At 38.9% G+C, this 19,670-nt stretch overlaps 1 protein-coding gene across 1 annotated transcript in view; it reads left to right on the top strand.

The window, feature by feature from the left end:
* NSUN7 (NOP2/Sun RNA methyltransferase family member 7) overlaps positions 1-19,277 on the top strand; it is a 55,343-nt gene extending 36,066 nt beyond the window's left edge. Inside the window, exons 8-12 of the mRNA XM_050790353.1 lie at positions 81-224; positions 3,510-3,611; positions 7,903-8,020; positions 16,107-16,230; positions 17,366-19,277. Coding sequence (XP_050646310.1) covers positions 81-224; positions 3,510-3,611; positions 7,903-8,020; positions 16,107-16,230; positions 17,366-17,995 — 1,118 coding nt within the window. The 3' untranslated portion in view covers positions 17,996-19,277. The remainder of the gene's footprint in view (positions 1-80; positions 225-3,509; positions 3,612-7,902; positions 8,021-16,106; positions 16,231-17,365) is intronic.
* Positions 19,278-19,670: the final 393 nt, after the last annotated feature.

The raw sequence follows: 19,670 nt of genomic DNA, 5'->3' as shown, positions 1-19,670 counted from the left end.
CAATAAATAGATATAGTCGCATACTACATTAAGATTTTTCATTAATATTTTACATTAATTTTTCTGTGTTTTTTCCCCAGATATTGAAATACTTCGTGAGACATTTATTAACATTGAATCAAAGGATCACAGGTTACAGAAAGTTAAAGTGATTTTGCTGCTACCTCGTTGTTCAGGACTGGGTGTTAGTAATCCAGTAGAATTTATTTTAAATGAACATGAAGGTACTTGTTTTAATTTCTAAATTATTGAAATTAGTTGACAGTTTAAAATATAAAATTATTTAAAATCATTAAAATAGCATATCAAATACATCTGATAAATAATAGCAACCATATATAAAGTACTTAATATGTGTAAAGTCCTTTACCTCTGTTATCTCATTTAATCCTTATACCAATCTAATAGACCAGGGTGATATTAAAAATATTTAATAATTGGAATAATGTAGGCAATCAGAAAAGATCCTGGCCAGTATGTTATTCTGAATATACCAGAGCTCTTGATGTGAGTGTTAAAATTTACCAGCACTCTATAGATGAAAATACTGAGACTCAAAGATTGATTCATTTTTCTCAGGTCAAGGAACTAGAGAAGAGCTAGGATTCAAATTTAGATTTGTTTGACTCTAGAGCCCCTATGTTCTAAACATGATCCTAATTAAATCATAAACAGATTATTTCAAACTCAAAGGTGTCTTAATCTCTAGGATGTATGCTTTATGAAATGAATATCTCAGAATAATTATAGGAGCATTTACATTTAATTTTATTGGCTTTTAAATACATTTAAAATAATTATTATTTAGCATTAACATTTACTGAGAACTTAGATGTAAGGCCCTGGGTGTGGCACTTTTCTTGGATTATTTCAGTAAGTCTTCACAAGAATTCTGTGAAGTAGTAACTTGTTAACTTCTATTTTACAAATGAGGCATCCCAGGCTCAGAGAAGTTAATGAAGTCTCCTAGGATAATGGGGCTAGTAAGTGGCAGAGCTTGGATTCAAATATAACCAGTCTGACTCTGAGACTGGCACTTTTAATGACTCTCTTAATCACATTATATTGCTCCAAATTAAATGAAACTTATTCTTATCCCTTGCTTATATTGAAAGGCATAGATAAGGTTAGTTAGAATATTAGAAACAGAAGACATTCCATCAACGTACAGAATATAGTAACTGTTTTCTATTTCTAGCAAGGACAGAAAGAGGAGGAAAAGAAATGGAGGGAAAGGAGCTAATATTTATTAAACACAACAATGTCCCAGGCAATATTCTAGGTAGTGTTCACATACTGTCACTTAGTATTCACAATAACTTTTTGAGGATAGTGTTCTTATAATTGTAGAGGAAAAAAACCAAGACTCAGAAAAATTAAACAAGTTGCTTATGATCATGGAGCTAGTAAGTAGGGAAGCTGGGATTCAAATTCAGGTCTGTTAGCACATTTTCTTTCCACTAAAAGACACTGTCTTTAATTGGGTTTACACTGTACCACATGGAATTTTGACTTGCTATAGAAAATTTCTTTCCGGAGAGACTTAAACAGAAGAATAACCAATTCAGATGGTAGAATGGTAGGTAGGCTGAGAAAATTTCTAGATGAACTTTAAGAAATAATCAAAGAACAATTAGTAGACACTAAAAGAAAAGGGGGAAGGAAAAAAGGGGGAATAAATAGCAGCTATAATAGGCATAGCAGTCAGGAGAACTAGAGCTCAGAACTGTGAGACTCTGGCCTTATCCTGGGCCATTTTGAGGTGGAAATCCAGAAAAAAATAAACCACAGATTAAAAATAAAGGCTAGGGGAGAAAAGCCTGAAGGAAATTACAAATAAGGAAAGGGGGGAAAGGAAAACATTTCCTAGGTACTGGTAATGTTTTGAAAGCCTTGATGAGGAGATGATAGGATAAGCTAAGAAGTGGTCACATCCTGAAGCAAGTGGGCTTTTGAAGGAACCTGTACTCTGAGGAGCTAAAAGCCAGAGCAAATAAGGAGTTGCTGACCTAGTGGCTGTGGTGGGAACGTGGAACATTAGTCAGAAACAGTGGAGGTGAATCCAAAAGATTATTTTATTAAACTTAGATACAAGGAATTAGTTTTAAAAACATTAACATTGAAAAATATTAGAACCATTGAGGAATGTATGAGGAATATATGAAGTTGGTCCTTGCTAAAAAGACTTGAAATTATTTTAAGATAGAATTAAAGAAGTAGATGATATGGCTTTAGAGTATAATAATTTGTAATAGTCCTTTAACAAGTAATGGAGAGTTTTAGAATAGAGAAAAAAAAATGTGAAATGTAGGCCAGGCACAGTGGCTCACACCTGTAATCCCACCACTTTGGGAGGCTGAGGTGGATAGATCAGTTGAGGCCAGGAGTTCGAGACCAACCTGACCAACATGATGAAACCCTGTCTCTACTAAAAATACAAAAATTAGCTGGGCATCATGGTGTGCACCTGTAGTCCCAGCTATTCAGGAGGCTGAGGCATGAGAATTGCTTGAGGCAGAGGTTGCAGTGAACTGAGACTGTGCCACTCCAGCCTGGATGACAGAGTGAGATCCTGTCTCAAAAAAATAGCAACAACAACGATAACAAAAAACAAAAAACCCCTCATGAAATGTAAAACTAAAAAATTGGGAAGAAATGGAGTTTAATTAACCTTTAGTGATATTATTGGTATGGGCAACAGCCACATGCATGGTATAAATAATTGGCTGTCATACTCTAGTGAGTTCTAGAGAGGTAGTATAATACAGAGTTTAGAAATTTGGGCCCTCTAGTTAGATTTCTGAGTTAGAATCCTGGCTGTCCACTTAGTAGCTATATAACCTTAGACAAGTTGTTTAATGTATGTTTAAACAATTATCTTAATGTTAAAAGGGATAGTAATTCTTCAAGTGGTCATTAAAATAATCTACATAAAGTAGTAGCATTGCATTCAGTGTGTCTTCATTAATATCAATACATATATTTAAATTATTTTTCAAAAATTAAAAAATGTAAGACATTATTTCTTAATCTGTTATGAAGACGTAACATTTGCTTTTCTGAATTTTTTCTTCCAAGGTTTCTTTTGGAAAGTTAGTATTTTAAACTATATCCTTGTATATTCTCAGATCTGACTATAGCCCATTTGCTTTTATTTTGGAAAATAAATCTTATTTTCTCTTTCCAGTGTTAGTCTCGAGAACTGACTGCATTTTCTCTGTGTCTAAATGACTTATATGACTACTTGGATGACTATCTCATAGCAACTTGCAGAAAAACAATATTAAATATTTTCAATATTTTTGAAAAGCAATATTAAAATGAAACAGAATTAACTTTATTGTTCTAATTTTTAAGTCAACATTTCAATGTCTATTTAGTTGTAATAGATATTTTCCATGAAACACTTTTATTGGTAGGCAAAATGATTGAAAAATTATGTGATGCTAACAATATGTAAAAAGTTTTTAATGGTGCTATATTTAAAAGCATTTCTTTTTAAAATTCAGATACAGAATTCCTTAAAGATCACTCTCAAGGAGGCATATCAGTGGACAAACTTCACATTCTTGCTCAACAGCAGTACGAACAGCTAACACATGCAATGAAATGTAAGTTTGTCATAGGCACCATCTTGTTAAAATACGGTGTACATTTTAGAAATATTAGTCTTTCATGATCTATTATAATCAAGCAATGAAGTGTGAGCCATGAGCACATTTTCCAGAATCTTACTGCCTTCAAATAACAAAATATTTATCTTTACCAATTTAATCTCAGTTTCTAGAATACATGCTTTACTGTAATTTTAAACAGGTTAGCAAGCATAATTTACTAATTTTGTAATGCCGAAGTGAAATAATTATGTATATTTATAATTGTAGTTTCAGCTTTCCTGTTTCTTCTCTTGGATTTCTTACTTCATATAATTTTTCTGTTGTCATTGTGCCTACCCCTAACAACTCTTCTACAGTCCAAATTTTAGCCAAACTCTTATTTCTCTTAGTGCTAAGTAGAGAACAGAGAGGTGAAATCGCAGAGAAAGCCTAGACCTCTTGATTTGAAGTTTGAGTAACAAGGCGGCACTTTGAGTGATTTATATCATTGCTTTAATAACTTTATTTAGATTTTGAGTACCACTGCTTTTCCACATATGCACACAGAAATCTAGATGTCTCTGAGAAATTAATAAGCTTTTGTTAATTCCATATATATTTATAAAGTGCCCACTTTGGGTCAGGCATTAAGCTGTATGTAAGGTGTATCAGTGTTAGCAAATCCTGACCTGCAAAGGCTTAAAGATAAATGGATGTGTGCATAGACCCATCTATATTATGGGTATAGATCTATGGGTATAGATCATTCAGTAAATAAATACATAAACATACATGAGGTAGAAATAAGGCCTATAGAAGTCACAGAGGTCACAGCTTGCCAGGAGTGAAAGCAAAAAATAAATAAGTAAATAGAAAGCACAGAGGAGGCCTTTTCTTTTAGTTTATATTGCTAATAAATATTCATTTGAACATGATATGAATATGATATGGGAAATAAGTTGATTGGAAGATCAGGAATTTGGTAAATAATAAGCTGATCCTTTTTAATTAAATTTTAATTAGATAGTTAAAGCTTAAAAAAGCTTCAGAAAGAATCTGAAAAGCAAAGGGATTTTAATGACATAAGCTCTTTTATGATGCCAAATAAACATAAAATTTGGCAACTCTTGAGATTATGACAGTTTATATTACTAGAAGACATACTGTAAGTCAAAACAAGTTGTATTTAATTTTCCCTTAAGAGAATGCTATCTTAGGTAGTTAAGTATGTAATCAGGGGTTTGACTCCAAATTTTGATAGAACTCACTAAAAGCCCCATTTGAAATCAACCACATAAACGATAATTATGTAATCTGTCATGGAATTAGAGTAAAAACAAGTATTTAAAAAAACCAAAACTAACTGTGCTGAGTCCTCATTAGTTGTGAAAATGATTTTTAAATATTTGAGCACTTATTGCTTACTTATTATGTGCCAGGCATCTGCTACTTACTTTATATGTACTATTTTATTTAATAATTACCAAACCTTCTTCCTTAGCTTGCATGCTGTCTTTGACGAGAGCAACAATGGGGCCCGGGCACCCCTAATTCCCTTGCCCTCTAAGACTCACAGCCTTGCCACTACTCTCTAAAATCATAAGTGCGGGCCAGGAGTGGTGGCTAATGCCTGTAATCCCAGTACTTTGGGAGGCCAAGCCTGGCGGATCACTTGAGGCTAGCCTGGACAACATGGTAAAACCCCATCTCTACTAAAAATACAAAAATTAGCTGGGCTTGTTGGCGCATGCCTGTAGTCCCAGCTACTTGGGAGGCTGAGATACGAGAATCACTTGTTATAGTGAGCTGAGATTGCGCCACTGCACTCCAGCCTGGGTGACAGAGTGAGACTCTGTCTCCAAATAAATAAATAAATAAATAAATAAATAAATAAATAAATGGGCTGGGTGTAGTGGCTCATGTCTGAAATCCCAGTGCTTTGGGAGGCCAACATGGTAGGATCACTTGAGGCCAGGAGTTTGAGACCAACCTGGACAACATAGTGAGACCCTGCCTCTACAAAAAATTTAAAAAGTTATCTAGGCATGGGGGCATGCAGGCTACTCGGGAGGCTGAAGTGGGAGGATCGATTGAGCCCAGGGCTTGGAGGCTGCAGTGAGCCATGATCACCTCACTGCACTCCAGGGCAACAGAGCAAGACTCCGTCTCTAAAAAAAAAAAAACAAAAACGAATAAATCAAATTATAAGAAACATGTCTTCTTATATCCTTTATACCTATTAATGACAATTAACTCAAGAGGCCCCGACTCCAGGTCATTCCTCATCTCCTATACTCTGGTCTCCATAACTCTCTTCATATTCCTTTGTCCACATCTCACTCTGTGCTCTCTAGAATTTATAGTCCTTCATTGAGAAAAATTCCCTATATTTTAACTTAGTTGAATGTCCTCCGCCTACGTAAAACATTCCTGTATCTTGCCTTTCCCCTGGGAACAATGTTTCCTCAATCTTTTCTCTCCTTTTTTGAGCTATTACCATCACACATTCACTCCTGCCACTAAACTGAAATGGTCCTGTGAGGATCACCAGTGATCCCATGCTGTTGCATCAGTTCCCAGCCCTCATCTACCTTGATCTGTCTGTGGCAGTTGACAGAAGTGGTCGCTTTCTCTCCCTTCACACACTTCCATCACTTGTCTTACAGGGCACCACCTTCCAGGCCTTCTCTCTGGCTCCCCCTTCTCCGTCTCCCTTACTGGGTTCTCTCTGTCTCAACACCTTGTTTAACATGGAAGTGTGCCACAGTCCATGCCTTGGATCTTTTTTCTCTGCCTATATTTACTCTTTTGGTGATTGTATCCAGTCTCATGGTTTTAAACACCTCTATGTGACTCCCAAATCTATATTTCGTCTAAACTTCCTCTCGAAACTCTTAGCTTGTATTTCCAGCTGCCCTCTTGACATCTCCACTTAGGGAATCATAGTCATCTCAAAGCTGGTATGTCCAAGATGGAAGCCCTGATCTTCCTCCCGCCACACCTGTTCCTCCCACAGTACTGCCATTTCAGTTAATGATAGTTGTAGCCTTCCACTCGCTTAGGCTAAAAACGTTAGCATTATCCATGATTTCTCTTTCATACCACAGCCAGTCTGTCAGTGTATGAGGTACATTCAACTTATACCCAGAATATATCCAGCTACCTCCACCACTACCACGGTGTCCAAACCACCATCAACTGTAATGACCTCCTAATTTCTCTACCAGCCTCTGCCCCTGCCCTCTACACTCTATTCTTAACATAGCAATTGGAGTGATCTTGTTAAAACCCATCATAACCTGAGTAAAAACCTAAGCCCTTCTGGTTGCCCACAAGTCCCTGTACTATCTGGGGCTCAGACTATGCTTTCTGACTTTGGCTCACTACTCTCTCTTCATTCCCTCTGCTCTGATCAAACTGGTCCCTTCACTTTCCTGGAACATACCAGCACCATGTTGACTTCAGGCCTTTACACTGGCTGTTCCTTTACCTTAGAATGCTTTTCTCTAAATAGCTCTGTGACTGGTTCCTTATCTCCTTGTAGTCTACCCACAGTTTGCCATCTCAACAATGCTTTCTCTCCCTGCCCTATTTCACACTATTTCTCCTGGAACTCTCTATCCCTCACCCCTGCTCTGCTTTTCTCCATAGCATTGATCACCTAAGAGTACTATATAGTTTTCCTATTTATCTCTGTCTTACTGTCTTTCTCCTCTACTAGAAAGTTAACTCTACAGGGGCATGGATTTTTGTTTGTGTTGTTGTATCCCAAAGCCTATAACAGTGCCTGTCTGGCAGGTGGTAGGTACTCAATAAGTATGAATCAATGAGTGAATTGCAGGTGGTAGTATTACCTCATTTTATGGATGAAAAATGTAAGACTTTAAGTAATTTGTCCAGGTTCATAGAGCAGTAAGTGACAGAATTGGGATTCACCTCTAAGTCTGTCTGTTTCTAGAATCCTTTAAACTATTTAGGCGATATTGATTGTAGAAGAATGGGTGGAAGTATCAAGTTCATGGTAACTTGCAGTATTTATTTCTTTGTGTTTATAACTAAGTTGGCCTCATTTTTTGTTGAATTTTCAATTTCCATACAATCCAGTTAGAATGACTTTACTTACTGGCCACAGACTAAATTACTAAGACAAGCTTTTGCTTTGAAGGGAAACCATTCAAGCACCTGGGGAAATTATTCTCATCAGAACAATGTGGTATTAGTATCAAATAGATGTTTGGAAACATAGCACATTTGTATAGGATTGTTAATAGCATTGTTACAGTCATTGCATCTTCTTCTAATATAGTTACTAAAGCTCAAGCAGTTGTTTACTGCACATGTTCAGTTTGTCCAGAAGAAAATGAAGCTGTTGTTAAGAAAGCACTGGAATTTCAAGACCTTGGGAATAAAGTACAACTTTATAGGTAAGAAAAGGAAGGATTCTTCTAAACAACTCAAACAAATATTTTTTAAAATGAAAAATATTATATTCTAAGTTGTATAAAGACATTCTACTTTTTCTTTTTAAAATTATACTTTAGTATGATACAATTACCTAACTTCTTACAAATTTAACATAGATTCCATAGGGCCTTTTTCTTTTTCTTTCTTTTTTTTTTTTTGAGATGGAATCTTGCTCTGTCATCCAGGCTGGAGTGCAGTGGCACCATCTTGGCTCACTGCAACCTCCGCCTCCCAGGTTCAAGCAATTCTCCTGCCTCAGCCTCCCAAGTAGCTGGGATTACAGGCACGTGCCACCACGCCTAATTTTTGTATTTTTAGTAGAGACGGGGATTTTACCATGTTGGCCAGGCTGCTCTCAAACTCCTGACCTCAGGCTCACTGCAACTTCCGCCTCCCAGGTTCAAGCAATTCTCCTGCCTCAGCCTCCCAAGTAGCTGGGATTACAGGCACATGCCACCACGCCCGACTAATTTTTGTATTTTTAGTAGAGATGGGGATTTTACCATGTTGGCCAGGCTGCTCTCAAACTCCTGACCTCAGGTAATCCACCTGCCTTGGCCTCCCAAAGTGCTGGGATTATAGGTGTGAGCCACCACGCCCGGCTCCTCTAATTCTTAATATGCATATTGTCTGCTCCCTCCTTTTAACTTGATATTTTTCCTTTGCCCATTTCACAAGTGGGCATATTAATCACACCTCTATTTTCTTTCTTGCTGACTTTCCTTAATTAGTAGCTCCTTTCAGTAGCTAAGAGCCAACCTCGCGTTCGGAGAGCTCCTCAACGTAGCATTAGCTAAATCATCATCCAGTGGCAAAGGGTATTATTGAAGGTATGCAACCAAATTGGTGAATGTGGAATGTGTGCCTCTTGATTTGCTAGGAATAATATTTTTAAGAATATGATATAACTGGCCTGGCGCGGTGGCTCACACATGTAATCTCAGCACTTTGGGAGGCCGAGGCGGGCACATACCTTTACCTCAGGTGTTCAAGAGCAGCCTGGGCAACATGGTGAAACCCTGTCTGTTTAAAAAAAAAAAAATTAATGTGATATGGCAAACATGGAGGAATATTGATTTTATTTCAGGCAAGCCGTGATTAATGATTAATCTATAGCATAAAAGATTGGTTTGAGATTTGAGCTCAAATTAGAGAGTATATATTGAAGATGTTTATAACTACTTGTTGGGGATGCTGTCAAAAGAAATTATGCTCACTTTGGGAGGCCAAGGCGGGTGGATCACAAGGTCAGGAGATTGAGACCATCCTGGCTAACACAGTGAAACCCCGTTTCTACTAAAAATACAAAAAAAAAAAAAAAAAAAAATTAGCCGGGCGTGGTGGCAGGCACCTGTAGTCCCAGCTACTCGGGAGGCTGAGGCAGGAGAATGGTGTGAACCCAGGAGGCGGAGCTTGCAGTGAGCTCAGATTGCGCCACTGCACTCCAGCCTGGGCAACAGAACGAGACTCTGTCTCAAAAAAAAAAAAAAAAAAGAAATTATGCATTACCTAGGGAATTATACCAGACAGCCTCTAAGAATCACTTCTTAGTACCCCAAAGTGGTAGAATTTAGAGTTGAAAGCAATATTACATGTCATTTAATCTCATCACCTACCTATTGCTTATATTTCTTTTTAATATCCCAGAAATATTCAGCTCATTTTGGACTTCGGCTGTCATGATAAAATTTGCAAATATGTAATTTTTTTGGTTCCCTATTGTAAAAATTTCACATTATAGAAGTACTAACTTAAAAAGGAAGCCTTTTTCCAAATGGCATCCTCTTATATATAATTGTTCTTAACAATTTGATTTATAGCCTTCTAGATTTTTCCACCACCACAGAATGTGCTTATTTTGTTTTAATTGGTATTGTCAAATTACTATCAAAACATTCACTCTTATAAGCCTGTTTCCCCACAGCTTCACAAATGCTGAGCTTCATCAGACTTAAAATCTTTACTCACCTGTGGGGTGAAAACATGAGATCTCATTACTGATTATATTTTCATCTCTCTATTACTGAGGTTGAGCATGCTTCCTGTTTACTGATTGGTCATTGTACTGTGGAGTGGTTAAAAGTAAGGATTCTAGAGCAGTGGTTGTCAAACATTTTTGCTCAAATTATCCTTAAACCTTTTTTTTTTTTTTTAGTCAGAGTCTTGCTCTGTTGCCCAGGTACAATCTCAGCTCACTGCAACCTCCACCTCCTGGGTTTAAGCAATTCTCTTGCCTCAGCCTCCCAAGTAGCTGGGATTACAGGCATGCAGCACTACCCCTGGCTAAGTTTTGTATTTTTAATAGAGACAAAGTTTCACCATGTTGGCCAGGCTGGTCTTGAACTCCTGACCTCAAGTGACCCACCTGCCTCAGCCTCCCAAAGTGCTGGGATTACAGGTGTGAGCCACCGCACCTGGCCCCTAAACATTTTTGAATAACTATATATCTTGTTCTTTATTTTAGAGTTAATATCTAACATTTTCATCATAAGTTTAAATAGCTGCAAAATATATTACTTCTGGAACATTATGTTACATATGTGTTTTAAATATATTTCTGTTAAATGTTTGGACCTGCAGATTTATTTATCTTATTTGATTTATGGGAAAATGCTAAATTTGTTACCTGTTTTACATAACTAGTTCTCATTGTCAAAACCAAATTTACCTTGTCAGAAAGTCTGACTTTATTCTTTAATTCAAATAAACATTAATATTCTCTTGTGATTTTCTTCTAAATTTGAATTCTAAGATAGATATATAGAAATAAGGAAGGGAAAGGGAGGGAGGGAGGAAGTGAGTGTGGGAGGAGAGGAAGGGAGAAAGGGAGGGAGGAAGGAAGGGAGGGAGGGAGAGAGGAAGGAAGGGAGGGAGGGAGGGAGGAAGGAAGGAAGGTTTGCTGAGTTTGATACCCTCTTAAAGATTTCTTACCTAAACTCTTGCATTGCCATGGGAGAAGGGGGCCACCTTCTTGAGTTGTCCCGTTGTTAGCATCCTGGAGATGTTAATATCCCAGGACAATATACCTTTTTTGTTAAGTGGGAGAAGGGTATTGTGAATGGTGAGGTGGCTGTAAAAGGTGGCTGTGAAATATAGTTAATGATATTACCTACATCATTAGATCCTTGTGGAGATTGAATATATTAAATTAACACATGAGCAGTATCTGGCATATAATAAATGTTCAATAATTTTAAATTGTTATAGTTGTTACTGTTTATTTATAAATTGCATGTTCATGTACTTTCCCACTGTTTTCAACTGGATTATTCTTTTTCTTCTTTTCACATGTCTTATTATATATTAGGAAGAGTTGCTGTTTTCATATGAATTACAGATATTTTTCAGATTATCTTTTTATTTTTAAATAAAAACTTGAATTAAAAAATTGCTTTATAGGTTGAGCATGGTGGCTCACGCCTGTAATACCAGCACTTTGGGAGGCTGAGGTGGGTGGTCATTTGAGCTCAGGTTTTCGAGACCAGCCTGGGCAATGTGGTGAAACCCCATCTCTACAAAAAAAAAAAATACAAAAATTAGCCAGGTGTGGTGGTGCAATCCTGTAGTCCCAGTTATTAGGGAGGCTGAGGTGGGAAGATTGCTTGAACTCAAGAGGTCAAGGCTGTGGTGAGCCGAGATCACATCATTGCACTCCAGCCTGGATGCCATAGTGAGACTCTGTCTCAAAAATAAATAAATAAATAAATACATCAAATTTAAAAAAAAGAAAAGAAAAAGTAGTTGCTTTACAGCAATTTCTGTGTAGACATTTGTATCAATGTTTACCTTATGGTTTCTACATTTTGTGTTATGTGGATTCCTAGCTTATGAATGCTTTTATCAGTTTTCTTATATTACTTTTATAATTTCATCTTTTTTATATTTAAATAATTGAGTTTTCTGCTCTTTATTTTGGTAAAAGACTCAAGTATGGATCAAGGTTTACTTTTTCCCCAAATAATATTTCCTTGGCCCCCGTTCCCCATTGATTTAAAATGCCATCTTTTAAAAATATGCTTTAAGCCCATGTATACTTCTGTGTGGACCTGTAATTCTATTCCACTGACCTTTGGCTATTTCTATACTAATATGACAGTGCTATAACTACTATAGTTTTAAGTGGGTTTCTTCTCAAATTTTATTATTTTTTTGTTACGGAAACTCCACCCACAATCCAAAGATGCATAATTAAGTGGTTAACAATTTCCTTCCTATATCTTGCCACTTCTAAGTCCTAAAATATCCCATTAAAGGGATGAAGTAGGGTTTTGGAGGTCCCTTGGTGAGCTAGGTGTAACCTCTTTGTCCCTTTTTATTATGTGATGGTCTAGAGGGGCACTTGGAGAGCTGGGGCAGCAAATAGGAAAAAGCCCAGAAATTTTGGTATTTTTACTGCTGATACAGCCACACCAGCAAGTACCAGCTGAATACCAACTACATGGATGTGTGTGTTTATATTATGTTATAGATATACATTAAGTATAGGTAACTATTCCTATTTTAATAAGCTTTTTGAGATGTAATTCACATACTATGCAATTCACCATTTTAGAGTATACAGTTCAGTGCCTTAAAATATTAATACATTCATGAAGTTGTACAACAATCACCACTAACTAATTTTTGTATATGATATGAGTTAGGAGTCCAAATTCCTTCTTTGCATGTGGCCATCCAGTTCTTCCAGCAACATTTGTGGAAAAGACTATTCTCTCCTATTGAATGGTCTTGGCACCCTTGTTGAAAATCAGTTAATCCCAGCCTGGGCAACATAGAGAGACCCCATCTCCACAAAAAATCAGCCAGGTGTGGTGGTGCCTACCTGTAGTCCCAGCTACTCAGGAAGTCAAGGCTGTGACTGGGAGACAGAGCAAGAGCCGGTCTAATACAAAAAGAAAGAAAATAGAAAACCCACTAATCATAGATGTGTGGGCTTATTTCTGGACTCTCATTCTATTCTCATTCTATCCATTGATTTATATGTCTATACTTAAGCCAATAGCACAATAACAGGTTTTCAAAATCACTAATGGGGCCGGGTGCTGTGGCTCATGCCTGTAATCCCAGCACTTTGGGAGGCTGAGGTGGGCGGATCACCTGAGGTCAGGAGTTCAAGACCAACCTGGCCAACATGGTGAAACCCCGTCTCTACTGAAAATACAAAAATTATCTGGGCGTGGTGTCAGGCGCCTGTAATCCCAGCTACTGGGGAGGCTGAGGCAGGAGAATCGTTTGAACCCGGGAGGTGGAGGTTGCAGTGAGCCGAGATCATGCCATTGCACTCCAGCCTGGGCGACAGAGTGAGACTCCGTCTCAAAAAAAGAAAAAAAGAAATCACTAATGGATGCCTAGTTTTATGAAAAGCCTTTGCAGCATTTAATGATATGATCAGATGTTATTTCTCATCTGACATTTTAACATGGTGGTGAATTAGTCTTTTCTAATAGTGAACAGTCTTTGAGCCTGGGGTCTAGGTTGTGTTCTGTGTTTTGATTTTCTGTTACCTAGTAAGAGTGGAGGGCAGGAATGTGAGCAGTTCATGAGAGGTCTTAGTGTGCACGCACCAGAGTACATGCTTCTCTGGTCTTAGTACTCATTATGATCATCAGTATCTGCATATGCCTGGCTTCTGATGGTTAATTTGCTCACCTGGTCTCTATTGTTTCAGGATCCTATTATTTTCATTGTTGTCAGTGAGCCAGTTATGTCACTGCATCCCCTACTGTCAGCCCTGGCTTGCAGAGGAAAGCCACTACCAAACCTCTCAGTTCTGTGGTGCCCCTCTCACCAGGCCATTCCTTGTTGCTTGATAGTGGGTGTACTTTTGGGATCCTCCTCTCAATATAGCCTTCTGGCTGGTTTTCCAGCCTTAATAGTATTATCCATGGTAGCGAGCTCACTTCTCCATCCTCTTGTTCCTTCTTCCACTGCTTGCCATCTGCAGCCTGGCATTGCTTCCTCGCCTAGTGTGAACCACTGTGTGTTCGTTTTCTATTTAAGAAATTACCTCAAACTTAGTGGCTAAAAACATCTATTAATTAGCTCACATAAGTCAGATATGTCTGGTATGGCACAGCCAGGTTTTCTGCTCAGGATATGAGCTAGGCTGAATTCTCTGGAGGCTCTGGGAACAGTGTACTTCCACACCCATGCTTGTGTTTGCAGGACTGAGGTCCTCGTCTCCTTGCTGCTGTCACTTGACTGCTCTCCACTCCTAGAGGCCACTTTCATTCCTTGTCCAAAGGCTCCCCCATCTGTGCACCTGCAGTAGCCGTCATAGCATCTTGTGTTTTGAATCTCTGACTTCTTCCATGTCTGACCTCTAGACCCTGATTTCAAAGGTCATGTGATTAGGTCAGATCCACCCAGATAATATCCCTATCTTCAGGGTAACTAACGTGGGACCTGTCCTACATCTGCAAAATCCCGTTTGTCATGTGTGTTAGTTTCCTGGGCTGCTGAAAGAAATCCTCCAAACTTGGTGGCTTATAACAACAAGCATTTATTCTCTCATAGTTCTGGAGGCTGGGAGTCCTAAACCAAGGCATTGGCAAGGTGCTAGCCGGGTGGATTCCTCCTGGGGCCTGTGCTGGAGAGGCCTGTCCCCTGCGCTCTCCCAGCTTGTGGTGGTTGCTGGCTGTCCTTGGTCTTCTTTGGCTTGTAGCTGTGTCACATGGACACTATTATTATTATTATTATTTTGAGATGGAGTCTTTCTCTGTCACCCAGGCTGGAGTACAGTGGTGTGATCTCAGCTAACTGCAACCACCACCTCCTGGGTTCAAATGATTCTCCTGCCTCAGACTCCCAAGTAGCTGAGATTAAAGGCTCCTGCCACCACGCCTGGCTAATTTTTGTGTTTTTGAGCCAGAATTTCGCTCTTGTCGCCCAGGCCGGAGTGCAATGGTGCAATCGTGGCTTGAACCTCCCAGGTTCAAGCAATTCTCTTGTCTCAGCCTCCTGAGTAGCTGGGATTACAGGCGTCTGCCACCACACCCGGCTAATTTTTGCATTTTTAGCAGAGACAGGGTTTCACCATGTTGGCCAGGCTTGTCTCGAACTCCTGACCTCAGGTGACCCATCCACCTGCCTCAGCATCCCAAAGTGCTGGGATTACAGGTGTGACCCACCACACCTGGCCGAATTTGTGCATTTTTAGTAGAGATGGGGTTTCACCATGTTGGCCAGGCTGGTTTCGAAATCCTGGCCTCAAGTGATTTGCCTGCCTCAGTCTCCCAAAGTGCTGGGATTACGGGCATGAGCCACGGCACCCGGCCAGGACACAATGATTAATAAAAGATTTCCTGATAGTTTAATTCATATAGAATAGTGTTTAATTGCTTTGACTTATTACTAAATATATTTTAATGATATAAGCCTGGAAATAGAATCATTTATTATTCATGAATGAACCACTTACTAAGAAATGATAAATTCAATATTAAACATAAAAACCAAAAATTTCATTTTAAATCTATTCATGATTTGAGATTTTTCTTACACAGTCTTTGTTATATACTTTCTTGAACACTATATAACTCATCTATTAATCCTCAAAAAGTGGGAAGAAGAATGTAATTAAAGTGATAGGCTATATTTTTATATTGTAATTGTGCAAAACATAACCAAAAGAAAATGTTTTCTCCTTTGTATTTTGAAAATGGTAGAAATATAGGCAATTTTGGATAACTTTGTGATTAATGTACATGTTTACCTGCTTTGATAATGGAAACCTCTTACTAACATATTAATGACTTTGGGAAGGTCAGTTTTTAGTTTGTTAAAAATTTGTTATTCTTGGCATAGTTGGTTAAAGATGGAGAATCTGGGATTTATAATAAATTATGAACTAATATAAAATATTAGAGTTTTTAACTTATAATAGTATTTAGGGAAAGGCTGCTTCAGAATTGTGTTCTTGATTGGAATTTCTGTTTAAATGATTAGTAAAGTATACTAGAAAAAAATGTAGCTGCAATTTACTTTCTTCCTCTCTTGGCAAAGAAGCCATTCTAACTGCTGAATGCTTGTTCCCGTCTGCTGCAGGCTTAGTCCTCCTGTTCTTCCACTGTGCTCCTTAAAGGAAATTCAATTGTCTACTGATAAATTTTTTAGAATGGAACCATCTGAAATTACCAATGGTTGTTTTCTTTCTATTTTAACAAGGGAGGTAAGGAAAAAGAAAATCCTAATCCATGTCATACTTTGGAATTAATAAACTACAAAGCCTCATAAGAGTAAGCCAGAAACTGTGCACATTCTGTAAAGATGTGTTTGCATTTCATAAACAGCTAAAGGGCAGCAGCAAGAATGACCGCTGTGTGGCAAGTAAGCCCTGTTCTTTTTTTTTTTTTTTTGAGACGGAGTCTTGCTCTGTAGCCCAGGCTGGAGTGCAGTGGCGTGATCTCGGCTCACTGCAACCTCTGTCTCCTGGATTCGAGCGATTCTCTGACTCAGCCTCAACCAAGTAGCTGGGATTACAGGCGCCCTCCACCACGCTTGGCTAATTTTTGTATTTTTAGTAGAGATGGGGTTTCACCATGTTGGCCAGGCTGATCTTTAACTTCTGACTGAACTCGTGATCCACCCACCTCGGCCTCCCAGAGTGCCGGGATTACAGGTGTGAGCCACCGCACCCGCCAGCCCTGTTCTTTATACTTCCCCAGAATGTTCCTCTTCTGCCTGGCTGCCTCCCCCACCTCCCCAAGCATTTTGTCAACATCTAGTGCATCTTCCCTCATATGTAAGAAATAAGCAGGCAGGTGTGGGGGCTCATGCCTGTAATCCCAGCACTTTGGGAGGCTGAGGTGGGTGGATTACCTGAGGTCAGGAGTTCGAGACCAGCCTGGCCAGCATGGTGAAACTCCTACTAAAAATACAAAAATTAGCTGGGCGTGGTGGTGCATGCCTATAATCTCAGCTACTCAGGAGGCTGAGGCAGGAGAACTGCTTGAACTTGGAGGTGGAGGTTGCAGTGAGCTGAGATCTGGGAGGTTGCAGTGAGCTGGGCAACAAAGCAAGACTCCATCTCAAAACAAAACAAAACAAACAAACAAACAAAAAAAAACAACCCCCTGTGATTCTTTTTTTCTATCAGGTATCAGGTTCATAAATGGGGAAGTTTACATTTTTGTTTTTGGCATTTGCTGAGGCTTATGAGACTGGGGACTAAGGCCTAAAAACTATTTATTTCTTTTAGTATAATAAAGAGAGTCTTTTTATTTTTACTGATACATTGATAAATATTTGCAAGAGACACAATAATAGCTAAGTCCCACATTTAGTAAGTGCTTCTTTAATTGCAGCGGGACCCTTCTGAGACAGTGTCTGTGAAAGATGTTTTGGCCCGAGCTGCAGCCAAGGGTCTGCTGGATGGGATTGAGTTGGGTAAATCATCAAAACGGGAGAAGAAGAAGAAAAAATCAAAAACATCATTGACAAAAGCTGCCACTACTGATAATGGCATCCAAATGAAGATTGCTGAGTTCCTGAATCGAGAAACTAAAGCCAGTGCTAATCTATCAGAGACTGTAACAAAACCATCTCTTCCCCAGAAAAATACTGCTCAAGTGGGGGCTTCCTCGCAGACCAGAAAACACAAGCTGGCCCCTCATCCTGCAGTGCCTACATTTATGAAGAACACTTGTCCCTCCAGACCGCGTGAACGGCAGACACACTTCATAAGACCTCGGCCAGAAGACAGAATGGTTGCTCTGAAACCCATCGAGATTGTTCTGCCTCCAGTCTTTATGCCATTTTCAAGTCCCCAAGGGATCAGATCTCAGATGCCAACTCAACATTTGTACTGTCATTGGGTTGCCCCCAAGCCACTTGTGCCCACCTGCCTTCCCACACCTTCACTATCCAGAAAAGGGGAAAAGCCTAAAGATGACACACGTTCCTCCCTACTCAGGCCTCCTCGGCGATGGCTTTGATTGTCTTTTTTTTTTATAGGGGCCAAAGAGCGGTTGATTTTTTTTTTCAAAGTCTAGTATTTCTCTGAAGGTTCCACATCTCGACACAAGGTATTCATTCTTTTGGTCACTTAGGGATCTTCTAAGTGTGATATTAGTTTCAGAGAATTCAGACAAGTGAGAAACAATAATGTAGGAGTCAGCAAAGCAGAATTCAGAGACTTCAACCGATCAGTGCTGCTCTGAGAGGATCCAGTTAGAGACTCAGTGTCAGCTGTCAGAACTGATCTCACTCCTGTGAACTTTCAGCTGGACTTAAAGCTGCCCAGTTTCTCCTGCGGGGAAGGAAACACTGCCTCCTTTCAGCAGGCAGCTCATTAGAAAGCCGAACGGGCAAGCGATCCCGGCCTCTCCCGCCCGCTGACTGCTCTTCAGCATCCACGCAGTTGGAGTCGTGACTTTCTCAACCACGATCAAGGGTGATTTTTTTCTTAAATATCAAGCTGTTCTTTGAACAGGAAGTGACATGAGTTTTTGTAACGTGACTGAAGTTGAGTTTAAGTAGGAAGCGCAGGAAGTTCCCAAGTGCCAGGTGTGTGTAGCTCAGAGACGCTTTTACGTGAGGTGTCTCTCACTGGGGGAGCTTCCAGGATCGTGAATAGACTGGACACAATCATCTCTCCCTTCCTATATGTCAAGCACTCCTATAAAAAAAGACTGTGAGCAAATTTCCACCTAAATATTAATAATTCTGAAGAGGCAAAACTGTTGAATGCAAGTGATACCTACTGTTGAAGTAACCCATACATTTCTGATTCTCTTCAAAGATCAGGTGATACAACAAAATCTACAAGTCATTTCAAACAACACACAGGAATCAAACTTTGGTAAATCATTTCTGATGCACAATTAAATATATTGTAGCACTCTTAATTATATGAAATGTCGATTCATCTTGAATGTATTATCAATTGCCTACCAAGAATTGGTATGGTTATCATTTCTGGGTCTATTGATTTTTCATCATGGCAACAGAAATTGTCATTAAATAGCATAAGATACAACTACATATCTTATTGTTTAAAAACATTCATAGACATAGTCATAAAGTTTGAATTTAAAGTTTTATTTTTGTAATTCAGTTGTATAGAAATGTTATGTAAATTCCTAAAATGCTCAATTCAGGTGGCATGATTTTTAGAATATTACCCTCTTCAAGATGAATATTTAGGTCTATTTCAGCTCTGATATTCTATTTTTACTTTCTTATTTGAAGTGAGGATTAAAAGAGAATGGCAAATTTTATTATAGCGGTAATAAATTTTCTTTTAGCTTAGATTTACATTTATCAGTAAAACTTGTCAGTGGGCTGGGTGCAGTGGCTCACATCTGTAATCTCAGCAGTTTGGGAGGCTGAGGTGGGCAGACCACTTGAGCCCCGGAGTTCCAGACCAGCCTGGGCAATGTGGTGAAACCCCAAAACCCCATCTCTACAAAAAATACAAAAATTAGCTGGATGTGGTGGGACATGCCTGTAGTCCCAGCTACTTAGGAGGCTGAGGTAGGAGGATCGCTTGAGCCCAAGAGGCGCAGGTTGCAGTGAGCCAAGATTGCCCCAGTGCACGCCAGTCTGGGCAACAGTGAGACCTTGCCTAAAAAAAAAAAAAAAAAAGTGTCAGTGAAGAAAGAAAACAAG

This window comes from Macaca thibetana, chromosome 5 (assembly GCF_024542745.1).
Source record: "Macaca thibetana thibetana isolate TM-01 chromosome 5, ASM2454274v1, whole genome shotgun sequence".
In the NCBI taxonomy this organism is placed as follows: Eukaryota; Metazoa; Chordata; class Mammalia; order Primates; family Cercopithecidae; genus Macaca; species Macaca thibetana.
This window is presented reverse-complemented; position numbering and strand designations above follow the sequence as displayed.